This window comes from Trachinotus anak, unplaced genomic scaffold (assembly GCF_046630095.1).
Source record: "Trachinotus anak isolate AG129_WGS33_773 ecotype Australia unplaced genomic scaffold, CSIRO_AGI_Tana_v1 ptg000010l, whole genome shotgun sequence".
Lineage (NCBI taxonomy): Eukaryota > Metazoa > Chordata > Actinopteri > Carangiformes > Carangidae > Trachinotus > Trachinotus anak.
The window spans coordinates 16825859-16851060 of record NW_027273861.1 but is presented as its reverse complement, the minus strand read 5'-3'; the positions used below and the strand labels follow the sequence as shown (position 1 = coordinate 16851060).

Genomic DNA, 25202 nt, shown 5'->3' with positions numbered 1-25202 from the left:
GAATGGGAACTTGACAGTCAGTCAGGGCAATTTATCACTCTGTCAAACCTCACGGACTGCTGCAGCACAGCTATCTGGGCCCTGTTCAGACCTGGCATTACCATGCATCTCAGGTGATCCAATCACAAGTGGCCGGCTCTAAGCTCTTCAGTTTACACCTGGCATTAAAATGTGTCTAAACATGTGTCTCAAATGACCACTTGTGATCGGATTTCATTTTCCCGCAAACAAACATGCATGCATTGTTGTTTTTAGCCAGTCTGACTGTGACTGTAACAGGTCTGTTTTCAATGTGTTTGTGAGAGGGAGAGAAAGAGAGAGAGCGAGAGAGAGGGAGTGGGGCATGGAGTGGCTGAGCGAATCACTGCGCTGCTCACACCTCTACAGTAAAATAAGGTTTTAGCCATTTGAAATGGTAATATATTTTTGGTTCATTATGAAACTGTGGCAGGACAAATCAGACTTTAGCATAGGACAACAGCTGAATAGGTGGTCCTGATGCATTTGCTTTCACACTGCATATATGTGGCCCAGACCACCTCCGAATGTGGTCTGAGTGAGGTCTCAAATGCGTCCTTCAATGTGTCTTGGGTCCGTTCACACCTGTACTTCCACCTGTGATCAGATCACTTGAGACAGATGTTAATGCCAGGTCTTTAACAGGGCCCTACAGTGTGAAAAATCCCCACCCCTGCCCAGAATTGGCTGAGTGTTGACAAGAGTGAGGCCAGCAAATGAAACCTAACATGTGTACGTGTTAATCACTTTCCAGCCCTTTCAGCTGCTTGGCCTCCTGTCAAACAAAGTGAGGAAAAGAGCTGGGTCAGTGATTTAGTTTGGTTCAGGTTTGACTGAAAATACATCAAAAAAATGTTATTCTGTTTTTAATAGTAGTTCTTCTTACAGATTGTGTTGCAAATTCAAATAATGCTCTATTAAATAAATAACTACATCACAAGCAGATCCTTATATATAGTGACCAGGCAAGATCAAGACACTGCAACTGAAGAAAGAAAAAACAAAATAAACAAAATAACAAAGGAGGAAAGCATCTTTACCAATTTGACAGCACATAATCAGCATCTAGAATAAAAATGCTGCAAACATATCAAGCACAACCAAATTAACAAACAAATTTGCCAATTTGAGGAAACACGATCATTGAGTGGTCGATGTTTTCATCAGTTTTTGGTTTCCCCAGGAAATTTCCATTATGGTCAACTTGAATTTCAGAATTTGCATTTCTTAATGTGTTCTCAAATTGCACCTTTATCGAACTTTTATTGAAGAAACTTTAACTGACTGCCAAATAAAAAGCAAACTAATCTTGCTTGGACCAACATGCTCCAAGCATTTTAGTTGGAAACAAACACTTGTTTCCAAAGCAAATGTGGTGAATGACATGACTTTTATAGCAACAAAAATAATTTTTCCAAAATTCCCATCTGTCTGCAAGAAAAATTCGATAATAAGAGATAATAAATAATTTAACAAGATCAGAGTTAAGACTACTTTGCACTATTCCTGCAATAATTAATGACCGGTCGGTATTTTCAGACAGTGAAAATTTATTTTGGATGTTAATGGAAGTCCAAATACTACAGTTCATGATAGTTCATTGACGATATGCTGCTCTTTGATGAGTCATTCATAACTGGATAAATATTTACATATTCTGTGATTGCATATTCAGGTTGCCTATACACTGGTTGGAGCAGGCTGCTCTGCATATCCAACACCTTTAATGGAATTCCATAGATAGGTAATTAGCCTATTACAACCTTTCAGTTGAACAACGTCCTTTGGACAAATCGCCCTCACTACAATAACCGACTCAAAGATCCCATTGCAAATAGCTTCTTTTCTGATGTGCTGGGAGACAGTTTGTGATTACATTTAGTGCCGGGCCCTTTCATTTGACCAGCATATCATTTCTTCTGTGGCATACTTCAAAGTGTGGACACTTCAAAGTAGAATGAGTGACTGCCATTCGGACTCTGAGGATGGCTCTTTTGATCATCTGCTGAAACTCCCATAACGCAATCAGGGCAAGTACGCCAGAGAGGAGGATTTGACAGCCATAAGATAAATGCAGTCCTCCTCACAGCTATCAGATAAGAACAGCATGCTCTAATCCATTAATATGAAAATGAGGGAGGACTAGAAGTGGCTGGGTGGGGGCTTTGCAGCAACAGTTAAATGCTTTGGAATGAGTTTTCAAAGGGAGGATTCAGGTTTCAAAGCACTTAATGGTGTATGTGTGTCTCAAACTAGCAGCCATTTAAGTCATTTATAATGATAACAATAAGAGTATTCTTTGATAATGCACCTTAAATGATGTTTACAAACTAAACTAAAATGGAGACCTCCCCGCAGTGATAAGAGCTGCGATTTTAATACTAGAAATCCTCAATACTCGTCAACATGTCTGATTTAGTGGCAGCTTGGAGTATCTTTTATTGTTTGTTAACTGAAGAGTCTCATTTTGAAAGTATAGAGTTATGAATGTGAGAAGGAGCAACATGTTAGGAGATATGTAGCTATGTAGCATTGTATATGTTTCAAGTAGCTGTGAAACATATACAATGATACCAATATATGTGATGTATGCCAACATCAGCCAATAAAACTGGCCTTATTTTTTTAATTTTTTAAATTTATTTTCAAAAGACATTCTTTTAGAAAGTGAATGTGGATTTCTTAAGTAACAGCAAGTAACCAGTGTTTTTCTTCTTTTGCAGTCAAATGTAACATGCAGGGTGCAACTCAGGGTGAGGTATATCGATAAGGTCAAGAGGCGTGGACACATTGACGATCCTTGGCGCTGCACGGTAGCAACTCGGCTAGCTTTCTAATGTCTTTTTAGTGTAATGTTTTATGTAGCAACCATGCACTGTGCCCAAGCCAAATTTCCCCATAGGGACAATAAAGTTAACTCAACTCAACTCAACTCACAACAAGCAGCTACTGATAAATTCATTATATATCGGTAATATATATTTTTTTTTATTCATAATTGTAAAGCTAGCTCCAGGTGAGCTGAGGTTGAGTGGGGATACATGCAATTTTTAGGGATGTAAACAAGTTTTTACCTTATCTACCCACTGTATCTCTCCAGCTATTTACAGCTGAGGAGAGCCTTGCAGTCAGTGGGTGGAAACTGATTCACAGAGGAACGATGAATTAGCCGTTGCCTCAGCCCTTCAATACATTGAGTTAGATGTCATTGCAAGACCTCACTATGCACTCAGGTCTTACTCTCTCCATAATACTCTGTGTTCACTTGAATTTATTATTACATCCAGACACCCTACCCCCAGCCCGATTCCCTCTTTCATGGATCTATCCAATCAAATCCATCTCTCACTGCATCCCTTCCCCCTTCCATCTCTTCATCTGCAACATAACTACCAGTACTCTCCTTCTTATTCTACCACCTATTGATCCCGTCCATACCTCCTCATTTCCTGTCTCTATTTATCCATCCATTTGTCCATTCATCTATTTATCCATCCAACCCATTCATTAGCATAGGTATGTGAGAGTTGAAGTGAACTCACCTAATGGGGTTATATGTCTCCAGGAAATGGTTGGCTCAGGTTTCCCACTGGCTGTACAGATGAGCGACACATTGCTGCCCTCGTTTACCGTGATGTCAGAGGAAATGTCATATATCTTGGGAGGAACTAGAAATGAGAAATGAAAAAATAAAAAATACAGAAACAAGATTAGCATTTCAAATCTGCAACCTTCGGTTCATGCAGCAGTATCATCTGTATGTAATATTACATTAGAGAGAAAAAGAAGGTATTATGGCTATCTTTACAGTAACACGTGACGTGTTCCCGTTTTGAGTTACATGCTATACTGTCATGATCCCTCAATTTAGTTAAAATCACACTGAGTCTCTATTAACCAATGTACAGTAGGAATAAGTAAAGCAGGTTTACAGAAAAGACAACACTAGGTCAAAAGCTATTGTATGGCTGGACCATGTATGGTTAATGTGAAAAATTGACGACATAGCTTAAAACTGTTGTGGAACCGCTGAAAACAACTACTTTTGACAGAAAGTAGCTAAAGCCTGCTCGAAAAGTCATTAAATGTTCCTAGATGATAATACGCTAATGAATGAGAGGCATAGATAGGTGTGCCTGCAGAGGGAAAGCCTGACCTTGTGTTCATCAGTAAATATGGGTGACTCACAGCAGAGTTTCAGCAGATGGAAAGGTTTGTACTGAGAGTCGCTAGATTGGCACTAGCTGCTGCTTCTTTTTTTTTTTTAAAAAAGAATGCCACTAAAGGTGTCTGAAAAGTTGTTAAATATAGCGAGAAAGATGCTCAGCTTGCCTAACACTTCTTGTAAACCCCTCCCTGATGATGTATTAGAAACTGTTCATGTTGATAGAGCAACGACCAATGAGAAACTCCAACACTCAGCCGGCTGACCAATGGTGTACCTTCATCACTAAGTCACGCAGGATTTGGCTGACCACTGGTGTAACTTTATCACTCATTCAGTCAGTCATGAACATTGTCTTGGGTTAAAGCCAAAAATGTGCTGGTTGAAAAGCAATAATGCATCACAAGGTCGCTTTATAACAGAAAACAAACACAACATTTGTATTTCTAAGACTTTGAAAGCATACTGTTGTGGCATGGCTACTAAAAACTAAACAAGGGTGTTTCTAATTAACCCAAAAAAAATCATTGTTAAAAGATCACTAGCTGGCAAACTTATTACCATGTCCTGCTCCGACCCCGAGGCATCATTTTGTCACAAAGACAAAACATTTAACTACAGATTTGTCATGTTAATATGAGGAAAAATAGACTGAACTAGACAAAAGCAGTTCAGCATTCATTGCTAACATGATAGATAGTGTAGCTTAATCATAAATGCTATCCAGCCTGAATTGCTAGGCTGCATTAAGTAGTTAGTTAGTTGATTAGTGTGTCATGTGCACATACAAGTGAAACATTTGTCAAACTCGAACCCAGCTTCTTACATTATATTCCAAACAAATAACTTCCTCCTGTCCTGGGCTCTACAAATAAAATCAGCCACTCAAAAGCTTCCCTTCCTGAAAAACAGCTCAAGATTTCTGTAATCATTCAAGCAGAAAAACTCATCAGAAATGAAGGGCATTTTACTAAAAAGAGTCAAACTTAAATCATTGTTAAATGAGCAATAAAACATGAAATTAACTTCTTCATCCTCAATCTCACCTAAATCACACAGCAAACAGTCTGTTCTCTTCAGGGCGACCAGTAAACCTGCCTGTCACTACCGTTAATGGTAATGTACCTGAACGTAATTGCGCACACAGAGATCTTTGACATTTGGTTCAATTCTGCTCCACATAAAAGCTTTTCACTGTAAGTGGACACTGGACAATATGGTTTTACTTTAGATTTGTACCAAACATACACAGACCATCTTTCCTTGTACACAATTTGCAGTAAGCATCATGAATGTTACATTGCAATTTGTTCAAAAAAATAAAGAATAAATCAGTCACACAAAGAAAAGGTTTCACCTCACTAACTGAAGGTTGTCCATGCAAAATGCCCTATTAAAGATCTTTTAAGTCGGCTGCTTTTCACAAAACTGTTCCAATGTCAAATCATCTCACATTCATTTGTGATGTTTGGAGGTTCCCATCTCATTTCACCACTGGGGGAAACTGCTGTAAGCCTATGAACTTCCAAAAACGATCAAATTGCTCTGTAATTAACCTTTTCATGAAATCCCCAAATGCCAGAAGTGTAATATGAAACATGACACACATTTGCACAGTTCAAAGTAAAACCTAAATATATAAATTGACTGGTAAATGATAACACTATTGAACTGTTGAGCCAATGTCTTCTTACAGTGCACGATAAACTCAACTGTTCTTTAAAACAATGAAGTTTAATATGTGTTTATTTTATAGTTTTACAGCAATTCACGAGAACAAAATCAGACCTTTTTGAATCACTCAACAAAAAAGCCAGGCTACACTTGTGTGGAGCACTGTGTGCATTGGTGGCTGTGTCTCTTAAATCCAAGCAAGTCCCTAAAAAGCATTTTTGAAAAAGAAAAATGAAGTTATTTTTTGTTGAGGGCAGCTCATCAACAGTCCCTGCTGGACATCACTTACAATCATAATTGGCAAGTTTCTGGGCACTTAAATCCTCTCGGTGCTTTGATGTTAAAAGCTTCGGTATTTAGGCTGCTGAAAACACACACAGACACACATGCAGCCACCCACAAAGGCATTTTAACACATTAAAATAAGTTCACATGCAGGCACATGTGCGTATAAACACACACACATGCACACATACAGAAACACTATTTTAATCTGCAAGATTTGAATCTCTGAGGGAGCTTTTCTGCAGTGGAGTGTGCTATACAGTAATGGCTTCTCAGTCATCTGGGGCTTCCAACTATTCTACCCTCTGATCCCTCCTGATGCCTGCTAAAAAACGAACAAAAGACAAGTTGATTCAACAATTTCCCGAGTTCCTCTTTAGACTCACCCCGACACTTTTTGGAGTCACATGGTTTCTTTTGTCATTTAGCTCTGTCCAGCTTAGCTGCAGCCACACTCCCTTGCTTTCACCAACCATACAGAGCATATTGCTAAGAATATAAAGCATGAATAACATCTACCATATGTTTTGCACTGATTAAGTAGATTTAAATGATTGCTCTTTTCCTTCTCCCCTCCTAAAATACTGTACAATCAAGTTAAAGGGAAGAAATAGGAACACATTTTTACTAAAGAGAAAAAACATTTGTGGTGTGGAGTCTGTAACATGCACTACTATAAAATCTGTGATTATCGATCATCTATCATCAGCATTAAGGCCATAATACTGTGCTATAACCTGGATGCACTTATGAGCACTAATTGTATAATGAGAGTAAATAGCCTAGAGTCATATACCAGATAACGAAACATTAAAAGCAACCATAGTCATATAACTGGAACATCTGTGGCTCAAGGAAAAACCTCCTATGATTGAAAAATGGTACCACACCAGTTTGTAGTGCCCACAAAAACACTCAGCACTGGAAATTTCTGTTTTCTGAGGGGATAGGCATCATTTTTGATCAACAGATCTGGATCTAAATGAGATGAAAGTGGCAGACCTTCAGTGGGAGACGACCGGAGGCGATGTTGAATCTAGGTTATTGCTTGTCAGACTCCTGTGTTTGCTTGCTGTAGGACCCCACTGTTGACACATCTCCTCAGTGTCTGATAGCACAAAATTGAAAATGTTGGGGTTGTCTACTGATCCTATCTCTCCTTGGCAGGGACTGAGAGGTTTTCAAAGGTTCACATGAAGAGGCTTCAGTTTTTAAGCTCAGAGCTACTCTGGCTCAGTTGCTTTACTGTATAACACTGTTTGCTCCAGTTGAGAATAACAACCAAGTCCGGGAAACAGAATAAAAGATCAATAAATAACAGTCCAACTTTAGACAATAAAATATAAACTTTTATCATCTATGCAACTGGGATGTCTGTGAAGAACTGAAAGCCAATTTATTCACCAGACAGTAACCCAGGCTTTTGTTCCCACAACTTTACAAATGATTGCAGTTAGACACCATCTAACTACCTGAGGCTATTCTACTTGTGCATGGTAAACCTTTGGCACTTTATGGTGTATGTTCTTGGCTCATGGTTTTCTTTGTAATTATCTGTGGTATTTTAAGCTCACCACGGCAAAGTACCTTACAAAGTTTACCTCAACTCGGTCTCAACTTAAACAATTCAGAACAATGGCATAATTTTGTTAACTGAAATGAAAAAAAAACAGCTTTTACGTAAAAAGTTAGACAATGGCTGTGTCTGGATATTTACTTTCCATAGCTGTCAATTATGGTGCAAAACAGTGACAATTCACAAGTGTCACTGTAAGTAGGAAACACTTATGATGCATCGAATGGTGAAGAGTGTTAAAAAGACTTCGGACAAAGCTAGTGCATAAGCAATATATGATCCTGCCATCTGAAGTTCCTCGTTAAAAAAAATAAATTAATAAATAAATAAAGCATCCTAAACAAGATCTTATATAAGAGGGGTCTCGTTGCTAGGTTACAGTGCTGAGGCATTGCAAGCTTTGTTGCTGAGAGGCCACAGGACGGACTCTTGATCCTGAAGGCTGAGGGGGGATTTCCATTTAGCAAATAGAGACTTAACTCTATTTGAAATTCTGTTCCTGCTAATGAGAAAATCTAGTTAACAAGCGGCTGCAAAAGTTAAATTTTTCAGTTTACGTCTACTTTTCAGTGTTGGCTCTTATTGGTGAACCAGCTAACCAGGTAATATCTGACTGAATTATAACAGTTAATAACACATATGTTGATTTAAAAAAGTATTCATCTGTATATGTGAGTGGTGGTGTGAATAGCATTGTAATGGTAACTCCACAAGCGGAACACAGTGGAAACCTTCTGGCACTCGACAGCACTGTAGCCGTTTCACACCAGCGTGGTGCAGAAAAGCAAATATGCACAGAAGAAAACTCACATACAGAATTACAGCTTTCAGCCCTTGGTCACGCTGGCTCTGGTGACAATTTTCTGCATTTTTGTCTTGAATTTCACACTGAAACAGAAAAATGCACCTGGATTTGATGAAAGGAGTTGAGTCTACAAGTAGTGTCAGAGATGACCTTGTTCCTCTTTGAGCTAAAATGATACTGTGGTTGTTTTGGGAAGTATATCTGAATGTCAGTTGCAGTTTAATGCTGTTGAGAAAATGTTGGTTCCAGAAGGTAACATGTAAATACTTTAGCGTAACCAAACTTGAGCAAAGGTTGGTAGTGTGCTTCAGGTGCATATTTTCATCTAATTTTTCCCACTTGAACTGTAATATGACACAGTAAATGCTGGATAGGTACTAAAGGCTCACACTGTGTTTCTGTTGAGTGTTTAAGGAAGTCAACTTTTACGAAAGGGTACATTCATTTGTGCAGTAACAACATGCTGTTAGACACACAGTCAAGCAATGTTCTACAGACCTAAACCCTGAGATGTAACAGAGTATCATTATGTTCTAAAGCTTGGTTTAAAAAAATCTCATAATGAAACAGTACTATGTGTTCAAAAACATACCTAATATTTCCTCTTACTCCAGGAATTCCATCATATTAGGATGTGTACGATGCTGAACTGGTGCACCCATCTCTATGCCAAAGACACATAGTGCACTGATTTCAAGTTTAGGCAACTAAACTGCTTATTTAACGATAGGGATTGTGGTCAGAGGGTTAACAATACATTATAGTTAAGGTACTCGAGATGCAACTACTTGGTTGGAGTATCTCAGAGAAAGACTGCGGTTAAATCTAAGGTGCAAATTATTCTTATGGATGTTTGTTCCTGCTGAGAAAAGCCTTTCAGGTGTTGTTGTGATAATACCTGTTGGTTGAATTCTTGGTTACCGTGCTACATAGAAAGCAAAGTCCATTACTATTATGTTTTCTAGGGTGCTTCTCTCTGAGTGCTCTATATTATCCACCTCCTCCATCTCTTGAAACATCAGAGACTGCCGTCCCTGTTCTGCCACTTCTGCAACAGAACATCATAACCCCTCCCTCGGTACCGACATACACTGCTTGTTGTTTTCTTTACGTGCTAATTCATTAACGATGCTATGATTGTCATGTTTGCCCATTCCTCTCTAATTTCCCCTTCTCCAGCCCTGCGGGAGGTACTGAGAGAGAGCTGCCACAGCTGATCTGGGCGGTGTCATCTCCCTCTTGGCAGACACCTCGGGTGAATAAATAAGCCTCTAATGACGCCACCTTGAATTATGAAAATGCTTACAGCTGCACTAAAAAATGCAGGGTTTTTTTTTCTAGAGGTGCAAAGAGGGAAGCACACAACTGGGCTCTTCTATGAATTCTAACAGGCCTGTCCAGGATGACTTCTGCTACCAAATTGCAGGACCCCATTACTGGCTAAACCTACTGCCATCCAGCTTTCCAATTAGAGAACAGGGGGGAAGCCTGGCCACTTGTTGTAATGGACGGCAGCATGAGCGCTGGGGAGGCAGAGGTGTCAGGAAAAGCTGGGAGGAATGGAAGGAGAGAGAAAGAGGGAAATTCCTTCTCAGTTTTCTGAAATTTAAATCCTTCATATGATCATACACCCAGTGCAGAAAAGGATGAAGGTGCTGTAACTGCCCCGAGCATATTTCCTGTCCAAACATAATACAATGTAATGGTCTTATTAGATCGCAGATGCTTAGTGATCTGAGGATAGATTGTCTTTAATCAATGACATGCAGCACTTGGAAATTGGATTAAGGGCAGATTTGAGTTTTACTTGTAAGCTTTGCTGGAAACAGTGAAAAATCCTGTGGGTATATTTGAATAGCTATTTGCAATTCTTAAATTACCTACCCCAAAGCCTCCTCAAACCGCTGGTTGTTGAAAATGATACTGATAGAGATGGATTATGATATACCTGTAAAATATACCTGTGTTTGTAAGGCCTAATATAAACCTCAGTAATGAGACTGTTCCCACACAGCTATTCCTAAAGGTTTTCAATTCCCTTTCCTTACTGCAGGCAGCAAAAAAGAACCAACTTCCAGTCCGTTAATTAGGTGTCAGACACGGAAACTAAACATAAACAGTGACAGATTATATTACTCAAAGGGATTACCTCCATTTGCAGTGTCATAAAGCAGGCCCAGATAATTTGTAGTGCTTAACACTGGAAAAAGTTCATCCGAGTAGAAAGAGAAATCTGTCATTATTGGCAAGTTCTTTTCACCGCGTGCTCGTGACAAAGACACATAACTTAAGCGACTGGGTCCAATTTAGCATTTTTTACTATAAAGATAACTGACTTTGTCTGTCAGTATTTCATGGCCCTCAAGCTAAGTAAGTTGACTCTAATATACTGAACAGAAATCTTCAAAAATGCCTGTAATAAGAGAAGAGTTTTTGGAATGAAATGTGTTCCAGGAACACTGACAGCATGATCTACATTTGTCTCAATGTGTGTACATGGGTGCATGCTCATGTGTTTGCAGTGCATACTTTCAAACAAATAACATACCTCACTTGACTCCGAGCCCATAAACTTTGAAAGTCACTCTAGCTTTACCTCCAATATCACCTGCTGCTCTCTCATAGTGTTATTAAACATATCAATCTCAATCATTTTCAACAGAAAAACACACACAACCATACGCCAATAATAAAAAGCAATAAAAAAGTTCAGAAAAAAAGGATGTTTTCTTTTTCTTTCCATTTATTTGAGCCCAGCAGCAATAGAGGAGGTGGACTAAGTGCTGGAATGGCAGGGCCGAGACATAAAACCTCATCAGCTCTTATTGCTTGTCTGTTTTTGGCATCTCTTCATATTCTAAGATCTCCTTGTGGCTAAGTTGTTGGGTAGGTTAATAAAGAATTGAGATGTGAAGAGTTGGAGCAGACACCAAACGGCTAAGGACACAAATAGATTCCCAGCAAGTGCACATTAGCTGATGAACATTATTCCATAATGGTATCATTATGTATGATGAATCTAGTGATTTACCCTATTAATGTACTGCAGGAATTCGCCTCAGGGTCCAATGACTGTGTGTGATAGTGTGGGAACAGTACAGTATGATGATATACAGTATGTCATCTTCTGCACAAGCTTATATTGCAAAGACTAGATTAAAAACTGTCTTAATACTGGGCTACAAGTGCAAATTGTTGTCTTTAACATGGGATTCCCCTGTAGTGCCTTTTTTGAGTAGGTGTGACCTAGTTGTTATTTTTGCTGCTGCTGTGTCTCAATGAGCACCTACACCTCACTATATCACTGTACTGTACATGCTCCTGGCATACACTCCTACAGTACAATCTATGCCCATTTCTTCTCTCAGTGGCCCACTTTTTAGCTTCAAGACAGCATTCCTGTCTGTGAATGAAACAGATATGACACCAATACTGTGGTAACAATAATGTACTGGTTAGGTGATGATAGCTTTGGACACAAAAAAAAACATTATACAATTTTACCTTGAGCCTCCAAAATGTCCCCGCAATGTACAGATGTCCCTGGAGTCATATAGGGAATCAGTTTTCATGTGACCAAGTTTTTGGTAAAACATACTGTCAGAAAACAGCAAAGTGTGTTTAGGCTTTTACAGTGCTATTTGTGTACTTTATCTATTAGCAGGCTGATAAACAATAAAAAGACGAAAATGCTGGAAACAAGCCTGGCTCCTTGCAGAAATCTTTGAAAAATTTTTGTTCAACTTGTCATTAACCATTAGTTTATGATAATATTCCTGTCATGACCTAATGGTGCAAAAATAACATGCTTCCACAAATGTCACAACCAATATATATGATGAGTAACTGCCAATGGGGTTAACGATGCAGAAAGCTTGATTATGGAGAGCTTGTTACCAATTTCATGCACTTATGGGGAATTCACAAATTAAGGGAAATCAATTGATGAAAGTGAACTTTTCGAAATACCTTGCGAAAAGCAATTAATCTTCAATGGGAGAGCTGCACTGGGCATGTAATTCAAAGATAAGCTATCATGCACTTATTGAAACAGTTTTTAATTTATTCATGCTAATCAGTGTCTTTCAGCCTCAGCATCTTGCTTATGATACAACAAAATTCCTTTGCATGGGCCACTTCGCTGTCTCAAGGATGATCACTGCTTTTTCAATTAGCTGCGTGGCTACAAAGTCTCTTTGATAGGCGCGGCCATGCGCAAAGCTTATTTCAAATAGTTTATTACTAGAAAAACACTGAGGCTTTCAGAGGGCACGCTGCTGTCCAACAACGAAATATCAGCCGGTGACCAAACGACCGTTGCTATGGGTGATCCTCTGTTCATCTCAGCTCTCAGCCAATGTGAGGGCCGTGAGTGCGCCTGTGTGTGTGTGTGTGTGTGTGTCTGTGTGTGTGTGAAATGGATGATCTGATGAGAGGACACAAAGCTCCGTCTCCATCTGTCACTGGGCCTTGATGCAGCACTAAAGGTCAAAGTTCAAACTTTAGAACCCGGGTCGTGATTAATGGGTAGAGAGCACTTGGCAGCAAGCTGACACTCACTACAACCGGTCATAGAAAAGGAGCTCTGCTCAGCGGGTGCTTGGATCTGCTCTCACTCTTTGGTTTTCAATACTCTGAAAATGCAGTGAGTCAAGACAGACAAAAGGCTTTTGGTGCCACTGTTATCCTAGTGAGATTCACTTGTTATCATTATCTATCAAAATTCAGTGTCAAAACTCAAGATCCAAAACATACTGTCGAATTATAGTCCAACGCCATCAGAATAAGGCAGTACTTATTGATCTATAGCTTAGTTCATCTCCTGCATAAGATGTATCAAATGATCATGAAAATACTATTTTGAATCGGCATTTTCAGAGATGTCTTTTTTTTTTTTTAAACTCTCCATTTGCTGCCAGGAAGCCTTTTTAGGCCCAGAAACTGTCAACTGTCATACTTCTCAAAGTGCCCTTTGATGAGTTTCCTATAAAATATCCTAGTTTGGGCTTCTAGAACCCATCATCATCAGGGCAATGTGCAATGCCCTGTCTTTTTTCATCCATTTGTAATGAGTTAAAGCTATTACCTTGAAATATTCATATGTATCTCTGATTGGGTCATCTTGTAGAGAAGCCTGGATTTTCAGGAGGAGCAGTGAATTATGGGGGAACAAAGAAGTTTTATGGAATGAGGATCGAAACACATTCATGTATTGTTTGTCAAACTCTCTCTTCCTCTGTTTCTCCGTCTCTCTGTCCTGATTCATTTCTCTCATTGGTGAGTCATATAAGTCCATGATGAATAACAGTGGCTGCCAAACAATTCAAGGTTCAAGTGCTAAAGAGGATTAGTGATTATTCTCTGAGTGTGTGTTTGTGTGTTGTGTGTGGTATTGGCCTCCATGCATACCCGCAAACACTGACAGTGTGTGCATAAAGCATGTGTATTGTTGTTCATGTGTGTCAGCTGCCACATTCGTTCTCTGATGATGCCCACTATCGACTGCTTTTCTTCCCGATCTGGCCTGCGGGCTTGTAGGAGAAGATTTAGACTAAACAACACGTAGGGCAGTTTGTGCCCACTGAGGGCTCTGGAAAGGCCAAAGTCATGAATATTCAATAAATTGCTCATTATTAAAAACCCTGAGCTCGTACTTTGCAGAATACAGATGTCAGTTGCTGCTGTTTGTTTATGGCGTTACTCTGGAGCACTGATTGTTTAAATAATGATGTTCATGCAGAACATCAGTGGCTCTGATCATATGAAATAAGACAGCGCTCCTTCTCTGATTTGCCCGAGTCTTTGATAATACATCCTCTGTAAGCTGTTTTAAGTCTATTAATAATGATGACCACTGACTTTCCTAATACAGCTATAAGTCACTGAAGCAGACTCTTTAACTGCTCTTTGGGCACCAGATGAATTTCAGGGCGGGTGGCACCCCACTGCTGGTGGCCAGTCTGCATTCAGGGTGATGTATGCGACAGTGCTGTAGGGCCAGGGAGCGCAGCCTGTGATATTCATCTGCCCAATTAAGGCTAGTGTATCTCTGAGATGTCTGCCAATGCTTTACCCCCTAGCAAATCTGTTTCACAGCCATCCTGCCGTTGATGAAGGTTGTATTGTATGATAAATATTGCCTAGAGGACGTGCTTGGATCCACATAGAAGTGACAGACCCCATGTCTCTGTTGTGATTTACACCTCTGACAACCAACTGCTTAACAGCACCAAAAGCCATGGGTAACACCACCGGTTGATGAAAATTCTTCGTTTAGTGTTTTCACACTCGGTTTGTCTGTCTCATCTTCCCTGAACTTGCTGGAGTCGCCTGTGAGTTTCTCGACATAACCATTTACAAGAGAGGAAGGGTTACGGAAAGCTGGTGGGCATGTTCTGTTGACTGTCAGACACTCTTTAATTAATATACTTTAAAAACAAGGAACATTAAGACTTTTGTGTGGGCGATTAATACTTGCAGATGATGTAAATTAAGGGTAGACATTGTTTTTAAAATTATAAAATAAAAGAAACCGGGTTCATACCAGACTAGGGCTACTACTTAGAATTGTTTTGATTATCAATTAATCTAACAACTATTTCCTTGATTAATCAATTAATGTTTTGGACAAAAAAAGTCAGAAAATACTGGAAATGTCCATAACAAGTATTTATATATAGCACCCCATAAGTAAATAACAGTGCCATCCAAACGAATGCTCCGTATGAACGTGGCTGAAAGTGTGATTGTTTGTGACACTATTTGTAAACAGAAGACAACATTGTGGGCGAAGAATAGCGGCGAGCTAACAAACATCCAAAAGAACGGTCAAATTGGTGGAAAGATACAAATCACAACTTCTGGTGAGGACTTTCAGAATAAAATCAGAGTGGAAAAAGGATGCAGAGATTTGTGATTTGGGCCTTTAGCCTTGAGTTTGAAGAGGGCTTTGTGTCCAGGCAACCATAAGCACAACTAATCATGTGATCACATGAGATCAACTAAATCTGTGGGGGAAACTGTGATTCAGGAAGTGAATTGTGATTCTAGCCTGCAGTCATATGATCTTATGGCTAGATCACCCAACCCTTACTCAGAGCAAGTGTGGTGAAATGTGATTTAAGCAATTCAAATATGTCTGATGTTGTGCTCAATGACGGCTATTTTCCTGGTTGAAAAATATGACCCGACCAACCTAAGCTTTGTATGTGGAAACAAGAACGTTCCACAGCCAGAAAAACTGTGATAGAAAAAAGGCTATAAACATGTGGATGAGTTTGACAGAGCGATGCAAGTTGTTGTAAGACAATTAGAGAGATATTGAATTGGCATATTTGTGCAGTCAACAAGACCAAAACACCTCCATATAGAAAACAGTTAACATAAACAATAAGTCAGACATAAAAACAAAGTGAAAACACAACAGCAATTAAGTCTAATTATAAGATTTGTACGGTAGTGATACAAATCAAGCTGTGTTTGTGTACATTATGTTGAACTTACTATGACAACAGGTAAACATGACAGAAATGTAGAGTTTAAATTTAAGGGAAATGGCAGCAAAAGCAAATTAACATAGGAAATGTGTTTAGTTAACAGCAGAAATAAGATAAATTGATAAAACAGGCCTGATGACAGTCTGTCTTAAAGGCCTGGTTCTTTTTTCAGTTCAGGTAAAGAAAGTGAATATTCAAGGTTACACTGAACATTGAACATTTTACTGTGCTTTTTTTATTTAATTGGTATGATTTTCCTAGTTTTATTTATTTTTCAATTGCGCAATCAGACACTTGTGCATGCTGACACCTGTATTACTGCATTGAGCACATTTTTACCTGACTATCATTTTAATCATTGTTGGAGTGTCTCATTCTTGTGCACCAGGAAAACTTGCAGTGTGTCACTAAATATTTACTAGTGTTAGCAACAGTGAGTGACATCAGAGATGAATAGTCTTGCATGTTTATCAGTGTTATCCACAAATACAGGCAGATAGAGAATATGTTGGAAAAGGAAGGATAACTGAAGTGGAACAGCGTCCAAGAAAATTCTCAGGGAGTAAGTCTCCATTTTCTGCTTCGGAACAACCCCATTACTATAATCTGAAGCTCACTTTGATGTGGAATTGTAAACATGCATTTCAAAGTACAAAGAGTACAAAAACATCGCATTGCAATTCACTGAGTGAAGGAGGTCCATGACTATGTGAATTCAGGTTTGGCTGTTTTACCTGTGAAGACCGGACATTTTAAGTGCCCAAATAAAAAAATGCCCAAGTTACTCTCCACTCATGTTGTATCTATTCCCTCTCTAGAGAAGCGAGACGTGAGAGCTGAGTGAGCTGACCTTTGTCCTTGCTCATTTTAATTAACCATCGCTAATATCAGCTATTTCTGTGATGAGGAGTCATATTACTGTGAGTGCACAAATACACAATCACCTACGCACGCCCGTCCATGAGGACGCACACATACAATGCTGCATGCACGTGCAAACACATAATAGAGGACAGAAATTTACAGGGGCCAAGATAAGGATTCACAAGCTCTCTCTTTCAAACACACACACACACACACACACACAAACAACAATGATTAACGGCTAACTAAATGTCAGGGGCCATAATGGCAAACCTGTTCCTTTAGACACACTCACATTCTCTCTACACTTTGCCTTCAATATCAATAGCATGACGAGCTGTTTTAATGCATTATTATTCCACTTAGACTCTTGATACACAGTTATTCCAGTGTTGGGCAGCAACACTGATTCATTAGAGTCTTTTCATAGCACTCAAACATTGCAGCACACATACAGTTCTGACGAACTACTGCATTAAGGTGTTACATTACACAACAATTACAGTCAAAGACCTCAACGTCATTATCTCCACTCACTAATATTCACATTAACATCGAAAATTAATGAATTAAACAAAGTTTTAAAAGGATCCAAAAAAAATTGCTTTAATTGAAGCTGTGAAGGAGGCTTAGTCATATGTTTCAGCAAGTGTAATGGGAATGTCACAGCTTGTCACAATCTGCCTCTCTGAGTGACTTCATGCCCGGACTGTTACTTTGAAGTTGTTGGTTGTTTTACGTCCTACCCTTGTGTTTCCTGCCTTTCTGATGACCTTACCCTTATCTTATTGTGTATTTAGTCTCTGTTCGTCCGTGTAGGATGCCTCATGTTCCTCATCTGAACCCTGTGTTAGCACCTGAATTTCCCTGTTTACCTGTGTACCTGCATTTATTTTCCTGGGGCGAGTAACATGAAGCAAGTTCAACTTGACCAGGATATCTTTTCATTATCTGTCTTCACCGAGCCTAACATCGGCCATCCTGGATAACCTGTATCAGAAGGCTGGCTGTAAACTGGCTCAGTTAACTCTGGGCTTTCTTCTCTGGCTATGAGCGCATTCATGTGACAGATGCACAGTTGTTAATTAGAACCAACAACCCAACCACGAATAAAGTATTTAATATGATATGAGAAGAAATGCTGATACCTGATACCTGGTAGATTTGCAAAACCCAAAAATGATATTCAACAAGGCGAAATGTAAACAATATGATCACATAATCAGAATAGAAAACAAACACTAGAAATCATTTCCAATTATTAAAGTCAGGCTATGGATATACTGTAAATAAGTACAGAAATTACTATAAAATTTTTTACCAAGTGAGTATTTTTCTGTTTTGTCTGATGATGAGATTATGTATATGTGACACAGATTAAAAAAAAAAAGTTGATGTCACATTGAGGAGTGAAAAAAATAAAAGTAATTAATATCTGACTGAAATGTTCATCTTTAATCGTGGGAAATATTTAACAGAGTGCAGATATTTTTTCTTGTAAAAGACAACAGTGATGGAAGAGGCGTGTAAAAGTATCAACACTGTCAGGAATCCTGTCAGACATCAAAAAATGTGTTTCATTAAAATGAAGCTATAATAGTTATTATGTAGTTATTTAGTGTGATAAACTCTCCCTCAGCTTATTAGAAGCTCCGTTTTAAAACCAGAGTGGAGACATGAAAAGACTCAAACAGCAAAAGGATTTGACTTATCTATAAAAACATCTGTCGCTCATTATTATTTGTCATTTTATTGTAAACTCTTTTGTCCATGTTGGGATCCTGTAGGAATGAAGACTCTGGTTTTCCAGTGATCTGATTGGTTAGTATTTGGACTGTTGACGTGGTTTGATCTCATCCTCTGAAGTTAACCTGATCCAGAGCATGTTAGGTGTGTAGCATAAGTTACCATGGCAATGTCCCCTGGTCAGTAGACAGCCCTAACACTGCAAAAACCAGGGTTAAACCTTGCTAACCCCAAATCCTGCTTCGTGTTACAGGCCTCTGATGCGTGTTCCCGGATACCTACGTGCTATTCTGTCATCTCATTTGCCAGTAAGCCTGTTATTTTTTCACTAAAAGCTGCTTGACTACTTCAGCCTGTCTGTGTGTCTGTATCTGGGTCCACCTTTTCCTGTGCTGCTTCCAACCATAACACAGCTTACAATACATCCTTGGTTTTAATGGGATCAAGGGATTTTAGCTTTTTTGATACAACTCGCATTAATGATGAATCCCACAGTTTTTCAAAGCAGACTCAAAAGACTACAAAATCTATGTCATCTTGTCCACACTGCTTTACATATTTATAGGACCACATATTATCTTGGTATAAAGTAAACACATTTACTGAAGTGATATACTGTACATACAATCCTGCCCCCTGAAAATGACGTTGATATACAACTAAACTGAAACAGCAAACGTAATTGTGTCCAGATTACATTTTCTATTAATGTAATGAGGATATGTTGTTAATCTACATTTGTCTGATCACAAATAAGTTCATACTGAACATACCAGTAAAATATTCACAGAAAATGTATTTGTTTTGTTGTTTGTTTGTTTTTCACTACAGCATTAATAATTTTTATGATTATGTTTAGGTAACAGAAGCACTTGGTTAAGGTTAGAGAGAGATTGTGGGCTGGTTTAATACAGAAAAAAGTTCAGTGACTGAAGACATAATGTGTTAATTTAAATTTCACAAAATTCACAATCTCTCCCTCACTTTTACCAAAGTGCTTTTGTTGCCTGAACCTAACCACAGGCAAGACTCTGGATGCAAACCCTGGTCTCATTTGTGAGCTTTGTACGCCCACCATGCACCACAACTACCTCCTTAACAAAATGTAGCACTTTATTCATTCAAAAAAAACAACATTTTGTCCCTGAACGTAACTCAGCTAGCTATTATGTTTCCTATAAAACATAGTTGCTGTTGCCATTTAGTTGTATCTAAACATAATTTGAGGAGGCAGTGTTGGTACAATTTTGAGGTGCTTTCCTTGAGCATTTCAATGTAATGCTACTTTATGCTTCCAGTCCACTACAATTTAAAGGGAAACAGTTTACAAACAAAGCATATAATCTGCTAATGTGTTAATGCATGAGCAATAATATTCCAATGATATGATATAATAATTTAACTCTAAAAGAGCGATCATTCTTCCCAGAAAGTACTTCTTTTGCTTTTGATCATTTTAGTACATTTTGCTGATGTAGTATTGGTACTTTTACTTAAGTAAATGATATATATGAGTACCTTTTCCACCACTGCATATTACACATGTGAGCAGGGATCAACCGGTAACTGTTCACACAAAATACATGATCTGAACTCACTACATGATCTACAATAAACACTTTATGTCTGTGTTAAGAAATAACACCTGCGTGTGCACTGACTTAATTTACTGCAATGTCTGCCCAGTCAGGAGAATGACTTCTTCCACTGTTCATTTTTTATAAGACTTATAGACTATTATAGAAAATTGCAAGTCTAATAACATCATTCCCTTTCATCTTTGGGTGAGTCAAAGTGAGTCACTATTGGCAAAATATTCTGCTATGTATCAATGAAATATCTAGAACTTAACATTTAACTGTTACTTGACACCAGGTTTAAATGGGAAATTGTTTAATCAATATGTCCACACAGTGCAATCTTTTTTTAAGTGAATAAAGAGCAAGGTAGAGCTAGGTTGCAATTATACTTAAACATTGTAGTATTGATATAGTTAATCCTCAAGAGAAATCCACACAAGTAAATGAGGGAGGCCTGCCACTGGAAAGGTGTTCGCTCTGTGTATTAATTCATAAAAGGCAGACTCGGGTCACGAGGCAATGAAATCTATTTTAAAAGCACCTAGCAATAAATGAGAGTGACAGAATCGTAGCATATAAAGAATAAACTGTGTTTTTCTGGGTCTTTTAGGCTCTGCTCTGTAATTATACTCTATCTCTGTCCTGACATCAAAGAGAGGAGCAACGACCTGGAGGTTTAACCCTCCATCTCACTTCTTGCTGAGAAACACTCTTCCCACACTGACTCACTCCACGGGCGGGGGCGATGAGTTTTCAATGTGGATCCGCTCTGATCCATATTAATGTCCAAAGCGTTTTCATCACATGCAGGATTATGCCACGCATTTGTGAAAGTGTTAACCCTATGAAGTATTACGTCAATCTGTGATAATTTGATGGGAGATGCAGAACACTGATTTCCACCACAATATGTCAGCAGGATTCCTTTGAATGAATTTTTAAGCTCAAACACCTTCAGCCTACAGTTTTGGGTTTTTAGCAACGAAAGCTTCAAACACATTAGCAATGCCCATGTGAGCAGTTACTGGTGAAGGGAAATGTGCCTCTTCCCCACTCCTCGCTGTGACAAGATATTCTTAGATGAGAGGTGCTGTGCATATTTAATACATTATCACATCTACAATCTTAATTAACAGAGAGGGAGGAAAAGAATGGCGGCTGAGGAGGATGGTAATCATGTGATGTGTAGAAGGGCGGGCTGGTTCTGATACAGATCTCTCATTCCTCTGTGTGCTACATCAGATAATGGTCAGGGTAGACTGTAAATAGGTCATCATATAGATGGTGGAAATGAGGATATGCAGATGAGGATCAGGGGCACAGTATAGAAGTAAAACAAAAAGAAAGAAAACTCAGATGATGTGGACCATAAGCAGCTAGTGGTCATAGTTCAGGCTGTCAGGTGTGATGTCACTAATATATCAGTTTTGCTCCATAATCAGTTCACAGCCACAGGGCAGAACCCATTCAGTTTAATCTTGTTAAGTCAAGTATTTAAAGGAAGGGTTTAACTGCTCAGGAGTCACCTGTGCCAAATGTACCTGGAGGAAAACATGGACCCTTTTAGTAATTCAGCAGACCCCGATGGCCCTGATGATTATTGCTTTTGGCTGAGATTATGTGAGAGACCCGTTTAGGCACAGGTAGATTTGAGGTGGAGCGTTGTGATAAACATGTTTCCTGGTGTGATGCTGCAACAACACTTTTGCATCACATCTGCATCACTGTAAAGAACATTAATATTCTCATAGGTTTCTCTGCACATATATGCATATGCTTGTGCATCGCACCGACAGTGCTTTCAGCTTCTGTAGTACATTGAGTTATTTTTCCAAATCAGCATATTTAGCTTCCAATTTCTTTCCTTTTCAACAAAAACGAAGAGAACAAATATCACATGGAGGCCGTGCCCTTTAAATTGTGTGATTCCAAGCTGTAATGCTGGTGCAATAGTGCTTTAATTCAACAATTTTCTCACTTCTCATGAGCTCTGTTTCATGGCAATGAAGCAATGGGGAGAGGGGCACAGATGCAAATGTCTAATTTGCTGAGGTGACGCAAGGTTTCTGGGGGGATAAATGTCATTCAGAGATTAAATGATTCTGAGAGGTGAGGGAGCAGTCACGGCCATATATAAAACCCTGCCTTTAATGCTGCAGCATGTGATTCATGTGTTAAGAGGTGTGACAATAAGTACAGACTGTAAATCTCTTGGTCTGTTTATTTAAAATGAATGGCTATTTCTCATTGCCATTAATAGTCAAGAGTTTTTTGCTGATAAAGAGATGGTGGACAAAATAAAGGAGACAACGTATGGAGGGGTTTTAAGTAGCGCAAATACAAAAGACAAAAAGAGAGAAACAAATTCCTTCCTGCTCAGGAATTAATTTTAGGGATTTAAGTGGACACATTTCCATCTCTATCACCAGTTAAAGAAACAATAGCTTTCCTTTAAAATAAAATAGTCCAATATCAAGATGCAGACAGTTCCATACTTGTATTTTAGCATTCTCCTATTCTGCCCACACCCCAAACAGTGGTAAAAATATATGAATACATGAAATACATGTGTTGACAAAACTATAATGACATGCCAAATACAAGAAAGCCACCCAGTACTGCTAATATAGATATGCATCTCAGATAAACATAATTGCTCAATGGATCAGCAGGTCAAGGACCCTACCCTGCACCTGAAATGAGTTGAGACCGTTGCATATTTTCATACATATGCACTAATACCTCCTTGCTCTGATTTTCTGTGTTACTCCTCATGGTGCACAGTCTAGCAAAGCAAAACTGCCAAAAAAATCCAATGCCATGAAATCCTTTTACTTCAACTGTAACATTCGTGTTGCAGCATTAATAAATGTTGTATGCTTGGACTGAAAAGCCCAGATTAAAGTGTCTTTTTTTTTTCTTAGCAAGTCTTCCCTTTCCTTTCAGCAGATGAAAAAACAGCATGCTCCCAGAAGCCTCTGCAACATGACAGAGCTGCTCCCCTGCTACATTTCATCTGTAAAGAAACCCCTCTGTTCTCCATGAGTGGGCTTAAGCATGTGTACACAAGCACCGCACAGTGACAGGTAATGACTCACAACAGAGTTTGACAAAGTAAATAAACAAAAGTACAATATTGTGTGAAGTTATGGATATGCCATAATAGCACAAATATGTTACTGCCCTACATAAAAAAAAAAATGAAATGACAGAGTGTGTGGCAATATAATGAACCAAATTTTTAACTACCTTGAGTGCCCTGTCAGGAACATGACCGGAGGCATTTATCAGCTGGAGTGAGTCATCTGTATCTACATATACATATTTCCTGCCTGCTGCTCAAACTCAAATACACAGCTCTGTCTCAACGGCTGGCCACCCATTTGCCTGATGACTCAACAATAGCAGATTTAGATAACAAAATCAAAACACCAACAAGCTTTACAAATAGATGATAACAGTAAAAGTAACAAGAACAAAGCATGTTTATGTAACTCTATGCTCAATTTTCTTCTTACAGTTACACTGTTCAATCATCATCTTAATCAAAGAGATACTGACCACATCTTTGTCTGTTGCTGTCACTTAATGGTATTTTTGTTTTCTTGCATCACTGACCAGTTGTTCCTCTGACTCTCGGTTCTAGACATGTTATGAAATTGGATGTTACGAATCAAATTGCTATTATAATAAGCTTTACTTAACCATGTTATTGTTTCTGTGGAATAAAAACACCTGTCTCAGAGTATAACTGAGCAATCACTGACTAAAATTACCAGCATGTTCCATTTGTGAACGGTAGAACAACAATTGGTATTTGTAGTTCAAACTGTTGCCAAATCTCAGCCACTAGGTCACATCCATCAGGAATTCTGGGCATTGCAAAATGTATTATACAGCTGACAGCTGGCACATTAGCTTGGGTTTGATTGTGGCCATATGGCCTGTGGTGAGGAGCCGCCATGACCCGGAACACCCCTGGTAAGATTAACATTACAGAATGTTCTTTAGAAAGCCAACATCTACGAAACATGATGGTCCTGTAGTGACTATTACTGCCTGCCAAGCAGCTGACTACGGTTTGTCATAGGTATATTTAGAGGCAATGTGCACCTGTAAAACATGGCTGAAGCAGAGGCAAAGTGAGTGTTTAAACCAAAGCAGCTCTGCTCGCTGTCAGTGTGAATGTCATGTGAAACTCAGCCACTTCACAGTTCATTTGCTCACAGGACTGTACATCAGAAAAGGGTTCCAGGGTTCCAGTAGACAATGGAGCAATTTTGACAGCTGGAGCACAGTGGACATGGGTGGGACTTATACTGCCAATACTGCTGAATTACTTCTTGTTAAAACCATGGACTTAGGGGTAAATCTAATTTTAACGACCTTTCTTTTCATGATAACATTTTGACCTGCAATTAGTCCTATTTGGATGGGCTCATCAATCTGACTTTTTTCCTACTGATGCCAAAACTCAGGGTACCTGCTAATATCATATGTCAATCTGATACAAGTGCATTTTTTCTGCCCAAACCAAAAACCTGTATTACACTTCCTCGTGGCAAAGAACTCTGTGAAATTCCTCTTGCAAAATGTTCAATGTGATATATAATGTGAGTCCTTGTTTTCTGAGCCATTCTGCTTTATTGATCTCTGTTAGAGGTGGTAATATCTCAAGTTACTTTGTCCATGCAATGTTTCAAATTGACTTATCTAGAAAAAGTGCAGATAATGTACTTTTAGAAAAAACTTTATAAAGTCAACTTTCAGTAATGTCAGCTAACTTCAAATGGCTCTGTCAACACTTCAGTTTCACAGCAAAAGTCTCAACTGACTCTGCAATAAAATGCATTTATGAGAGAGGGCATTCAGGATGTGATGATTAGGAGCAGTAAATTAACCAATTAAAATGAGCTCATTACAGAAAATCTACTTTTTAAGAGTTTATTGTGGATTAGTCACATCTGGCCAATATGAGATCCACTTCGTGAAG

General features: G+C 38.8%; 1 protein-coding gene across 4 annotated transcripts in view; it reads right to left on the bottom strand.

Annotated features, from left to right (window-relative positions):
• negr1 (neuronal growth regulator 1) overlaps nt 1-25202 on the bottom strand; it is a 138555-nt gene that overhangs the window by 70812 nt on the left and 42541 nt on the right. For all 4 annotated transcript variants that reach the window (XM_071487992.1, XM_071487989.1, XM_071487990.1 and 1 more), the window contains exon 3: nt 3561-3686. In XM_071487992.1, the coding sequence (XP_071344093.1) occupies nt 3561-3686 (126 nt within the window). The remainder of the gene's footprint in view (nt 1-3560; nt 3687-25202) is intronic.